The sequence below is a fragment of the Pistacia vera genome, unplaced genomic scaffold, assembly GCF_008641045.1.
Source record: "Pistacia vera cultivar Batoury unplaced genomic scaffold, PisVer_v2 Contig249, whole genome shotgun sequence".
Classification (NCBI taxonomy): Eukaryota; Viridiplantae; Streptophyta; class Magnoliopsida; order Sapindales; family Anacardiaceae; genus Pistacia; species Pistacia vera.
This window is the reverse complement of record NW_022196056.1, coordinates 576,926-589,733: the sequence shown is the minus strand read 5'-3', so window position 1 is coordinate 589,733 and position 12,808 is coordinate 576,926. Positions and strand designations below refer to the sequence as shown.

At 34.3% G+C, this 12,808-nt stretch overlaps 2 protein-coding genes across 2 annotated transcripts; both read left to right on the top strand.

Annotated features, from left to right (window-relative positions):
- Nucleotides 1-1,768: 1,768 nt before the first annotated feature.
- Nucleotides 1,769-4,301, top strand: LOC116132161 (protein STRICTOSIDINE SYNTHASE-LIKE 10-like). Its single transcript, XM_031417820.1, has 3 exons — nucleotides 1,769-2,014; nucleotides 3,327-3,596; nucleotides 3,667-4,301. The coding sequence occupies exons 1-3, from the start codon at nucleotides 1,785-1,787 to the stop codon at nucleotides 4,190-4,192; spliced, it is 1,026 nt and encodes a 341-aa protein (XP_031273680.1). The 5' UTR covers nucleotides 1,769-1,784; the 3' UTR covers nucleotides 4,193-4,301.
- Nucleotides 4,302-5,295: 994 nt separating this feature from the next.
- On the top strand, nucleotides 5,296-11,758 carry LOC116132159 (choline/ethanolaminephosphotransferase 1-like). Its single transcript, XM_031417819.1, is given in 18 exon segments — nucleotides 5,296-5,595; nucleotides 5,727-5,736; nucleotides 5,840-5,890; nucleotides 6,209-6,286; nucleotides 6,415-6,490; nucleotides 6,591-6,613; nucleotides 6,696-6,796; nucleotides 7,082-7,176; nucleotides 7,290-7,358; nucleotides 8,252-8,321; nucleotides 8,701-8,774; nucleotides 8,941-8,976; nucleotides 8,979-9,040; nucleotides 10,377-10,439; nucleotides 10,747-10,805; nucleotides 10,916-10,968; nucleotides 11,323-11,395; nucleotides 11,619-11,758. Coding segments are annotated over 18 exon segments (1,152 nt in total). The 5' UTR covers nucleotides 5,296-5,458; the 3' UTR covers nucleotides 11,641-11,758.
- Nucleotides 11,759-12,808: the final 1,050 nt, after the last annotated feature.

The window sequence follows — 12,808 nt, the reverse complement described above, 5'->3', positions numbered from 1 at the left end:
AGTTTTGGGACTTTCATTATATGTTTTAGGCAATGTTTTAAAACGGACCGCCCTTGACTCGGTCACAGGGCCGGTTCCTGGGTTATCCGATCCAGCCAGTCAGACTGGCCATGTCAGCACATTTGAGTAGAGTTTAGAGAGTAAAGTTATAACAAGTTAACAGATTTACAGTGTTTTACTGTTCTTAAAACACAAAATCCCTAATTTCTCTCCCTCTGTTCGTCTCTTTTGAATTCACGACACGCTGTCCTTATTGTATAACAAACAATTAACGCCATTCTCTTTTCTTCTTCCTTCTTTAAGAAGAGTCCATCAAGTTCTCAACTTTTTAATGGGCGGAAACGACTGGATTAATAGTTATCTTGAAGTAATTCTTGATGTGGGTCCAGGCCTTGAAAAAAAAAAAAAAAACAAACAAACAAACTCCTGCACCCGAGTGCTAATGTGGTTTTGCTGGAACTTAGCAAAACTGAAGGCTAGAGTAGGTGGAACAACTCAATAACCCAGGATAGTAATAAGTGTTGAAGATGATTTAATATGCATCAGGAAAATTCCCAAGAAAAATTGGAGGGGTCACAAACAGTCCCACTTAAACTAAGTTTCCTTAGATTTTTTATCGTCTTGTTGATAGAATTTTCTTAGATATACATAGAGCCATATAATTAGCTACTCATTGTCCTAAACTTAAAACTAGAGTGGGTTGGCAAAGCTTGGGGATGATCATTTAAAAAAAAAAAAAAAATTACACCTAATCAAATATTTGTTTGAATTGCAAGGACAGAGAAGAGAGGTTAGTTAAACGAAAGCTTATTCAACTTGGAAGCTTTGATACCATGTTAAAATAGGACAAGAGAGGCAAGATAAGACTAAGCACAGATTGTCTGAGAATGCCAAAGAAAAAGAATGGAGAAGAATAGTTTTATATTCAATTGTATGTTTTGTATAAGTATATATTACCTATTTATACTAAAGTGTAAAACAATAAAAAATAAATACAATATTTGTCATAATGTTAAAATCACACAAGAAAAGGTAATATTCGATATTAAATATAATATCAATCAATCCTTGATTTACTCCAACATATCAATTATTCCTTGATTCATTCCTGGATTCACTCCCGCATATCAATCATTCTTTGATAAATTCCTTGATTCACTCCAATATATATATACATATAATCTATTTTATAAAGTTTATCAAATATACATTATGATACTAATTAGATATTGAGTATGCACCTACAAGGAAATGACCTCGACTCGAGTCCTCCCTATTATTCAATGCTAGTTTTTAACTCCAATAGTGGTAGCATCAAGATTCAATTCCACACAACTAATTTTCACCAACGACAAATAGAAGAATTAATTAAGTGACTCATTGTAGACTTGGAATAAGTTTTAACAAATATTTCAAGTACTTGCAGAATAAGTAATTAAAAATTCTCAATCTCAAGGTTGGGATTACAAAGTACACGTATAATAAGCGTACAATGGAATTAATTCCCTAATACCTACTGTAAAAATATGGGATTATAAATTATCCTACTTATAGATAGAATCCATCCCTATCATTCATATCTTAATTTTAAGAATACATTTCCTATCGTTAATATTAATTTATTATTGATTGTGAAGTCATGAATGAAGAGGCCCACTTTACGAATAATTTACGTAGACCTGTCAGGCTGTAAATACCAAAAACTCTGCTATATCAAAACCTGTAGCAGTCTTTCTCCTCACACAATGCATATCATGAAGAAGAAACTTTCTTTGTCCGCCATTATGTTCTTCTTCTTCTTCACTTTTCCTGTTGCAATGGTATGTTCTGATCACGCCATGGATGGCCTGAAGAACTACAAGCAACTTGAGCTGCCTGGTGTGTTGGGTCCCGAAAGCATTGCCTTTGACTGCAATGACAATGGCCCTTATGCCGGTGTTTCCGATGGTAGAATCCTTAAATGGCGAGGACCAGAGGTTGGTTGGACTGAGTTTGCTTTCACTGCACCAAACAGGCAAGTTTATGATAATCTTTTAAATTTTCAGCTTTATATGTTAAGTTTACTAGCAGTCTTGTATACATATCTAAAAGGGAAATTAACCCCATTTTCCTTTTGGGTCGGAATTTCTTCACCTAAAATGGTACAAATTATTCGTGCGGGATTTACAAGTTATTACTATTATTCCAAATTTTAGAGACAATTTCAATGGTGGGACAATTCCCAAAATAAATAAATAAATTCAACTCTCCCACTCAAAGATTCTTTGGGTTTTTATTTGCTAGTTTTTGAAGTTTGTATGTTTAACAAAATATTTTGTTAAGTTTTTGGTTCATAACTATGAATTTGATAAGTTTTAGGATAGTATTTAAGTTTTTAAAACTTATGTTCAAAGGAAAAAATGTCATTCATGAAGTAAACATAATGGGGCGAGGCTCTAATATTTAGCATAATAATGGGTGCTTTAGTTACTTAGCTAGCATAAGAGGGTTGACTTAATTATGCAAAAATTGCGATCTAGTAGACGCAAAGTACGTTACTTCTATTAATAGGAGCATAAATACGATATGACTCATATGAGGGGACGTAAAAGGGTCTGTTCTTTAATTATTTTTACACGATCATATCTCAATCCTCCCCAAACCCAAAATACACATTTGTATCCCTATTCTTATAATCCTATTTTATTTTATTTAATTAATTTTAAACCTCTTAGTTTATTAATTTAACTAAATACCCCTAAAAAAGTTAAAAAATTAACAAAAACACCCCTATCCACCCATATTTTCCAGATTCTGACCATCACCGCCAAAAGGTGGCCGGAATCTAGTATAATGGTTAGATCTGGAGGGTAGTGCGTTGATTTATCATTTTCCAATAGATCTGATCAGAAAAGACTAGATCTTTAGCCATCGTTGATGATCAAACATGACCAGATCTGACCGTAGATCTGGCCTTTTTCGGCTAAATCCACGGCCGATCTGGCTGGAAAAGGCCATCTCGGCGCACAACCGGCCAGATCCAGCTAATCCTGCACCGATACGGTGACTCCAACCACCCTCCGATGATGGTGGCCAACTACCAGTATTTAATGGGTGGGTGGGGTGTTTTTGTAATTTTTAATATTTTTATTATAAGAGTGTTTAGTAAATTAACAAACTTAGAGGGTGTTTTTATTAATTTTTAAATTTTACCTCATTATTCCCACCCAACTCTTACTTTTTCAAAAATACCATCCAAAATACCAAAACAAACGGATTACCATACTATTTTGCAATTTATTATTCTTTGGATTTTTACTGACAATTGAATGTATATTTTTGAATAGGCAACGAGAGGTATGTGATGGGTCAACCAACACCTCGGACGAACCCACTTGTGGGAGACCATTGGGCCTTAAATTCAACCCCGAAAGTTGTGATCTCTTCATTGCAGATGCCTATTTTGGGCTAATGGTTGTCGGACCTAACGGTGGTCAGGCCCAGCAACTCGTTGCTTCGGCCGAAGGCGTCCCTTTCCGCTTCACAAATGCCTTGGACATTGATTCCAAAACTGGACTAGTTTATTTTACAGACAGTAGCATCATCTACCAAAGAAGGTACCCTTTTTTTCTTTTTCTTTTTTTGCTATTTCTGATTTAAATAACAAGCAATTGTTGAATGTTGCAGAGAATATATATTGGCAGTGATCGGAGGTGATAGAACTGGGAGGCTATTGAAATACGATCCACATAGCAAGGAAGTAACAGTGATGTTTAAAGGCTTAGCATTTCCAAATGGGGTGGCTCTAAGCAAGGACAATTCATTTCTTTTAGTTGCTGAATCAACTAAGTTTCAAGTCTTAAGATTCTGGCTTCAAGATTCAACAATTTACAGTCCACAAGTTTTTGTGCGGCTTCCAAGGTTTCCTGATAACATTAGAACGAACAATGAAGGAGAATTCTGGGTAGCTCTGAACAGTGCAAGAGGAAAAATTCGGAGAAGTAAAGATACGGAGTTGGATTCTAAAACTGTGAGGGGTCGGTATGATAATGATCCTGTAGGAGTTAAGATAGATTGGGAGGGGAAGATTGTAAAAGTATTGCATGGAAATGATGGAGCAGCACTTGACTCTGTTAGTGAAGTTGAAGAGCATGGTGGGAACTTATTTATGGGGTCATCAGTGAAGCCTTACGTTGGCGTAATGGAAGTCTAGCTAACTAGTTTCGAGGATGTCTTCATTTACTGAAACCATTTATTTCGAAAAATAATTGCATCAAAATCATATTATTAATTTGTTTACTTGATTTTGATATTTTATTAGTGACCGTGCGGCAGGAGTGAGTTGTTTATGGAGATAAATGAATAATGAAATCCAAGCTCAACCCCAATATCTCATGAGGAACAGTGCACATTGATGTCTGTGCTTGCTTAACTGGATCACTGATTCTACAAATGTTAAAATACTCCTTCAATTATTATTGACCATGTTTGTAATCTGACCCTCACTTTGCACCAAAATATATCTGTGAATTTTATTTTTACTAAAAGAATTGAACACGTGTGTGAATTGAGACTTGAAAGATTTGGTGAAGGTCCAAAGTCCAAAATTTAGGGATTAAAAACCAATGGTCAATGTCTTAGCACTGAAGTAGTCACGAGGGACCATTAATTAATAATATTAAATCCTAAGTTAATTGTAGAAGAAAACCAAAAACCAGAATCAACGTAGAATGTGGACCATTATTCCTGACGAATAATGGTTTTATATTGTGATGATATTCTTGTCTATTAAGGACTAAGTAATACAAGTTAAACCAAGGAATGGATGTGCTTTACACTTGATAAAATAGAATCTTTTTACATTAATTAAATGAAGCTCATTTTATTAAATTAAATAGTCGATGAAAAAGATCGAGGCTTTTTGCTTTATATACTTTATATCTGGGAACAAGGAATACGTTCCACCTTTCACGCGTGTTTGATTCTTCAATTGTGAAAGTCAAAAGTCAATGAAATAGTTAAACCATGGTTTATTAATTAAATCCGACGTCGTTTTTTAGTAACTCCAAACTCCACTGCAGTGACACCATTTTCATCTCCATTCCTCAAGAATAGGCTTCACTTTCACTCTCACTCCTCCGCTATACTATAGGGCGGGAGGGACATAAAACGCTTGCGTTTCACACACTTTCCTTTTCGTTCCCAATTCTCCGTCTCTTTCGATCTCTCCTTTCTTCAAGGTATCTTCACTTTTTTTCTTCTTTTTGTCTTTTAAATAATCCCTTTCTCCTTTTATTTTCTTCATACATCTCCCTCATTTCAGATCCAATCTATAAATACTGCGTAAACATACTGTATATCGATTCTTCTTCATTGTTTACTTAATTACAATTGCCTAATTTCCTCATTGGATTTTATCTGCCCAGAATCAGTGAAGAGACTTGACACTTGCCCAAAAAAAATACAAGAAAAATAAAAAATGGGATATATAGGAGCACATGGAGTAGCAGCGTTGCACAGATACAAATACAGTGGGGTTGACCATTCTTATCTTGCCAAATATGTATTACAACCTTTTTGGGGTCGTTTCGTCAAAATCTTCCCTCTATGGATGCCGTATGTTTCTTTTTTCTTTCTTTAATTATTCTCTTCCTTTTGTTTTATTTTATTTTGTTCCGTTACATATGTTTTTTTACACCTTTTTTTTGTGTGTTTTGTTTCTGTGTTTGTTTCGGGATTTTCTTCAGACCAAACATGGTAAGATATTTCTTAATCACACTTTAGTTTGTATTTTGAAGTGTTTGTCGGGAAGATTCTTGATTTCTTGTCTTTTTGCTCATTGGTTATGTTGTTTTCTTAGATTACACTTACTGGGTTCATGTTCTTACTCATGTCTGCACTGCTTGGATATGTAAGTAGCAATTTCTTTGCTTCCTTGTTTTATAATTTTACATATGTTAGGTTTTCCCCTTGATAATGTAATGAAGTGAAAATTTAATATTGCAACTGATGCACGATAAATTTTAAGTACTGAAGGGTTCACACCAATGGGAACTGGGTATAGCTTGCATTCACAAAGTTGTAATATGTGTGGGTGAACAATGAGAAGATTGTAGGTGCAAACTTTGTAAGATTATTTGATATTGTGAAGGCCTTTTTCACGAAGATGTGCTTCGTATTTTAAACAATTTTCCTTTTATTAAGCTTTTGATATTAATTTGTGTTTCAGATATATTCACCTCGTTTGGATTCACCTCCACCAAGATGGGTTCATTTTGCACATGGCTTACTTCTATTTTTGTATCAGGTTTGTTCTACTGCCCAAGTTATGTATTTGTTCTACTGCCCAAGTTATGTATGGGTTATTTTCTGTGCATGCATTAGTGCAAATATTATTCTTTTTGGCGTGATTTTCTGATACCAGCTACGTGCTAGACTTTTGATGCTGTCGATGGGAAGCAAGCTCGACGGACAAATTCATCTAGTCCATTGGGCGAGCTTTTTGACCATGGTGATTTCCCTTTATTATGTATTTTGCCCAGTATTTACTGTTTGACATTAATGTGCAATGTTGATGAAATATATTTCTTGGTGTTTCCAATCTATTGCAGGCTGTGATGCACTTGCATGTGCGGTATGAATATACCACCTTTTGTTGTTATTTTGGTAACTGTGGTCACTGCAATTCCTTTTGATATGTTTGTCGCTGCTTTCAGCTTGAGGCCATGGCTTTCGGAAGCACTGCCATGTGTGGAAGAGATACTTTCTGGTTCTGGGTAATTTCAGCTGTTCCATTTTATGGAGCAACATGGGAACAGTAAGTATCCAAGCCATACTGGTTCTTTCTTTTGCATAAATTGAATAGAGTCAGCACTAAGCAAACTATAAAGTTATTGAATTTATACATCAAAAGATGACTGCTCTTTAACCCTGTATGATGGATATTATTTATAATATTTAAGGCCTTTCTTTGTGTCTGCAGCCTTCTAATTATGACTTAAAGATGGGTTTCTGTTTCCAGTAGTGTTTTCTCTATATAAGTTCTATTTGCCCTAGTTTTTGTTAACTAAATCATCAATATTGATGTTTTGTGTTGTTTCAGCTATTTTACCAATACCCTTATTCTTCCGGTGGTCAATGGACCTACAGAGGGTCTTATGCTTATCTATGTAGCCCACTTTTTTACAGCCTTAGTCGGTATGCTCTTACAATAATTTTTCCTTCTTGCACGTAAAAGTATATATTTATGTATTTTTAATTTTTATTTTCTCTGTTTTCCCTTTGATAGTTACTTGAGTTCTTTTTCATAGGTGCTGAATGGTGGGCTCAGCATTTTGGGAATTCTATCCCCTTCTTGAATTGGGTGCCACTGATTAATGGTAAGGCTACATAATTAGGAACGGTGATTACTATATTTGACATGTGCTTCACTATAGCTCAGAACATTTGACACTTGAACACATAAATTTAATTATACTGGATATAGTTATGACAGAGTATTGGTTCTCATTTATGAATAAGATTATTTGCTCAAAACCTTCATATGGGACATTTGATGCTCCATTTTGAATATTATGTGATGATGTTAGTTGTGAAACTGTCTTTAGACTTTTATACGAATAATTTTCATATTGGTTACTGTATGACGGAACGTGTTGTCTGTATGTTTTTATATGTGTTATTATTTTAGAACGTTGGCCTAAGAAACATCTTTTGAGAGGGCTTTTCCAGAGACTATATTGGCCCTTCATATTTAAACATTTCTTTATTCATGTAGGATACAATATGTTTCATGTAGAGTGGTTGGCTTGGTGGCACATGCTGCCCCAATGCATTCTGGATTTTAAAACTTTTCTACACATCATCAGCTACTTATGATAATATGATATATTCTTGATTTTTTTTGCTCCTGACTGCCCTTGCCAACTCAGTTGTGTTTGCATACTATTACGTGTTTTCTGTTGCGTGATATGTTTGTTACCTTGAAAAGGAAGTATAATTTGTTTGCTGGAAAAAAAATAACCTTCAAAATGTTGGATTGACATGCTATGATGCATATTGTGGTAGCTATTGTAATAATTATCTCAGGAAACATGATGATAATTGGTTAGTGATTCATTCAGTTTTTTCTTAGCATATGCAATATAATACCTCTTGATATTACCATTGTTTTCTCTTTTCCATCTTTTTTGGATTTGCACACTAACTTGTTCTGTTTTGTGCTTATAATATTTTTTGGTTACATACTTATTTCCCCTTTTTTTAACTTCAGGGATCACAACTTACAAAGCAGTGTTATATATGATGATAGCCTTTGCTGTTATTCCTACGCTTTACTCCAAGTAAGTGGTTTTTTTATCCTAAAGGTTGAAATTTGAACCTGGCTTTGGTCCATGTACATGTACTCTATGATGTCCTATATTCTTGCTTACTCACTTGTAGATTGATTTTTTTGTAGAGTCATTTGTTGCTTATTCATTTTATTACAAGTTTATTCTCAGTGCAGCTTCCAAACAGGGTATTGGAGTTTGTGAACCCACAATATTGGAATAGGCATCTAGACTTTTTATTGGTGTTTTTGCATCCTGATTTCTTTTTTGTTATGGTCTTCTGTCCATGTCTGTATAGTTTATTTGGGCTTCAAATGTATTTGGCCTCGGTTTCAGCCGTTTTGCTGAATATCTTCTTGATCTCCCTTATGTATTCTATCTTTCTTTGCAGTGTGTCGAATGTCTACAATGTCGTTCATGCACGAAAAGGAAGCATGTTACTGGCTTTGGCAAGGTAATTCTTAAGTTTGGTACTTGATTCGTAATTCCAATATGCTTATTAGGTGTTGTTGTTTGTTCTTGACAGCTACCCTTGTTGTACTTATCGGAGGAGTGCTTATGGTATACCTCAGCTTTTGCCCACTGTTTCTCATGTTGAACACTAGTTCTGGATATTTGCTTCTTTATACAGGATACGTTCTTATGCAGGGATTATTGTCTCCTTCTGATAAATGAGGAACTATCCACATTTAGTTGTACTGGGAACTGGACTTGCGTTTGGGTTCCTTGTGGTAAGATATAACATTATGTTGCTGCATCATAGACTCTCTTAACTTCTTTGAATGTTTGTATATATTCATTATTGCAAGTCAAGTTACATTTGAAACAAATTATCGTTTGCCTGTTGCCATTAATGGAAGAAACAAATAATGTGCTCATTGTGTGTTGTTGCTGCTATAGGCCTTCTAGTATCTGTCATTTCCGAACTAATGATGTCTCGATTGGTGGGTATGTTCTGTGGTATGAGTCATGGTGCCCTGACTTGGAGTTTGTGCATCACTAGGAATATATGATGGGACTTGTGTGTGTGTCTCTCTGTGTGTGTGCGCGCGCGCGCTGGGGATTAAAAAAAAAAAATACTAATATATAGGCCCACAAAAAATTGCTACTAATATATATGCCTAGGCCTACTCTCAAATTTTTTGAAAATGAGAACTATTTTACATATATCCAAGCCCATAAAAAACTTGCTATTAATATATATATTCTAAGTCCACATCATAATAAAAGTTTAAAACTCTCTCCACTCTTTTTTTCTACGGCTCGGCTTGCTTTTTATGATTTTATTTCTAAAATTCTTTACTCTCTTATTCTCTCATTCTCTTTCTCATGCTATTCGCTCTTAAAACTTTTGAAGACTAAAATTGTTGAACCTTTCACTACTCAAGGTACCACAATTAACTCCGTTCTCTGTTTTATTAGTTTTGGTATGTATATTGCTCATTTCAATTTAATTTATTTTAGAGTTGAATCATGCTTATTTTTTGGATGTTTTTTATTCTAATTTGAGGGAAAAAGACATGGATTTTGTGAGTTTATTTTGTGTTTCGTCTCTAAGAATGTTCTTGCTTTCCCAAATTAAAATCTTAACTATATTTTAAAGGACGTTATTCTTTACCCTTCACCTACCACTTTCTTACATATCAAACGTCACCGTTTAGCTGCTCAAAATTATTAAAGAAATTTGAGTTACTATCTATGTTTATACCAAGAAAATTTCACCTTTTTTTTTTGTTAATTCATATTAAAAGTCAACGTAATGTTGACTTGATTTAAGTTTTGGTTGACTTTAGCTTATGTTAGGTCTGATCAAAGTTATGAAAATTTATATTATAATCTTTGGAAGTCGAAAATAAAAAAAAAATTAAAAGAAGGTTTTGCTTAAGGTTTATTTAACACATTTACTCAAAAATTTGCTTTTCATAAATTTATTCAAGTAAGAAAATATTTTGTGTGTGTGTGTGTGTGTGTATATATATATTCCTTTTTCTTTTGTTGAAATTTCCTTTTCAGTATATGATTGAATTCGTTGTTCGATTGTTGCTGATTAAAAACTTATGTTGATAGGGAAGGATGATTCTGGCTCATTTGTGTGATGAACCCAAGGGACTGAAAACTAACATGTGCATGGTATGTAGCATTCACTTGATTTATGAGACCAGCGCTTTGCTTTTTAGAATTATTGGAAATTTATTTTTTCTTTTCACTTTCTTGCACAATTGATTTATAGTTTTCCCTTTTTTGTTGTTACTCATTGTTTACTGGCTGGACTACAGATTATTTACGTTTCAGAGATAGATGGAAAACAATTTTTTTCTACCTTCCTGTTCCTCTTTGAAGTGTTTGAATTTTGATAACATTACATGCCCTGCATGTTTTTTGGATTAATTCTCATATCAAAATTGGGGTTTCTAAGTTTTATGTGTTACTTGTGCAGTCACTATTGTATCTTCCCTTTGCCATTGCAAATGCACTTACTGCCAGACTAAATGATGGGTGTGTTGAAGTTTGGTTTACTTAGTGTATTCAGCGGCCATTTTTGTCAGTACTTAGTCTGGACTGTTGGCTCTTTTTCATTTATGGACACCTTTTGTTCATTGTTGCAGAGTTCCATTAGTTGATGAATGCTGGGTTCTGCTTGGGTACTGTGTATTTACAGGTAAATAGTATTATTGAATTATTAAGCAATATGCATGTTGAGAATATCCTGTGAATCTGCATTTCATACAGCATCTTCCAGAAACTCTGTTTTGTATCAGCCTGGTCAGTTGACCTAGTAATCTCATTAAATTTTCTTTCTGGAGAAGTAATTAAATATGAATATTATAGACAATCATTGTTCCTTTATGTGCATAAAATTATGATTAAACTTTTTTATAAATTCTATGATTTTTCTTTTTAGTTTCACATAAAGTGTATTTCTTGTTCATGATCAGAGAGAAAGTACTTTTAATGTGACATAGCTTTTATATTTTGTGCTTTGTGCCTGACGATTCTCTTTTGCTAAACCTAGTGGCCCTCTATCTCCACTTTGCCACATCTGTTATTCATGAAATTACGGCAGCTTTGGGAATATATTGCTTCAGGTAAGTAATTTATAGTAACCATATATTGTTGATCTAGTTATTGGAATTTATATTGATTAAATTTTTGGAGCCCAGGAAATCATTGTATTTGTTCATTGTTCAATATCTTGATAACTTTATAATGCTGCAGTATTAAGCATTGTTAAGGTCTAGATTAGAAGATTGTTTCCTTGCCTTGGAATTGGACTGTCATTTGAAAAGTTTTTTCCTTGTTACATGACAGGATAACCAGGAAAGAAGCTTGAAAGTTTCTTTATGCTTAGGTTTGGGTATGCTCTTCCCTTGTTTGTGACCTATGTTTTTTCATATTGCTGTTACTTTTACGCTCAAGTTTAGAGTTCTATCTGTTACCAATATGTATTTGAAATTTTCTGCTAAGCGGAGTTTTTTGATTAGGGCAGATTTATTGTGCTATTTCCATCATGTTGAGCCGGCAAGTTAAGAGCAATGCAACACAACCAGAATCTGGGATATCATTTTTGATTTACTATTTTATTATAGATTTTTGGACCCAGTGTGCTGGGTTCATACACACTGTTCTAGATTATATATTAAGGTTCAGAAATGGAATTAGGTAATTAAAGGTGTGTAAACTATACATTTTACTTGTGGTAGTAAAATTTTATTATTGATACGAGTTTTGTTGGTATGAATTTGAGAGTGTCTGGATGAGTTTCGGGACTTTAATTTTATTTTTTTAGGCAATGTTTTAAAATTCCCAAGTTATCCGGTCCAGTCGGTCGGACTGGCCACATCAGCACATCTTTGTGCAGAGTTTAGAGAGTGAACAGTTATAACAAGTTGACAGATTTACAGTGTTTTACAGTTCTTAAAACACCAAAATCCCTAATTTCTCTCCCTCTGTTTGTCTCTTCCTTTGAATTCACGGCACTCTGTCCTTATCGTATAACAAACAATTAATGCCATTCTCTCTTCTTCTTCCTTCTTTAAGAAGAGTCTATCAAGTTCTCAACTTTCTTTTAATGGTTGGAAACGATTGGATTAATAGTTATCTTGAAGTAATTCTTGATGTGGGTCCAGGCCTTGAAAACGTTAAATTGTCTATATTTTTACGAGAGAGAGAGAGAGGCAGGTTAGTCCTACCCAATCCTTTGTTGAAGAAGTTATCATTGGCTTTGATGAGATAGATCTCCACTGCTCATGGGTTCATGGTTAAGCAACCAGGAGTCCCCAGGAGAGAAACACGAGATCGGAGAACATGTGTTGTGGGATTTGGAACTTGGCTTGTTAGAAAAAGCATGTTTGATTTTGGTCTTTAGATGTTTTGAATGTTACTGACGATCTAGTTTTAGGATGTTTTGAATGTTACTAACAATCTAGTTTTAGGATGTTATCTGGTTAGATTGAATAGTTTGTGAGTTATTTAGAAGGGTTTGTTGTTGTGTAGCTTGA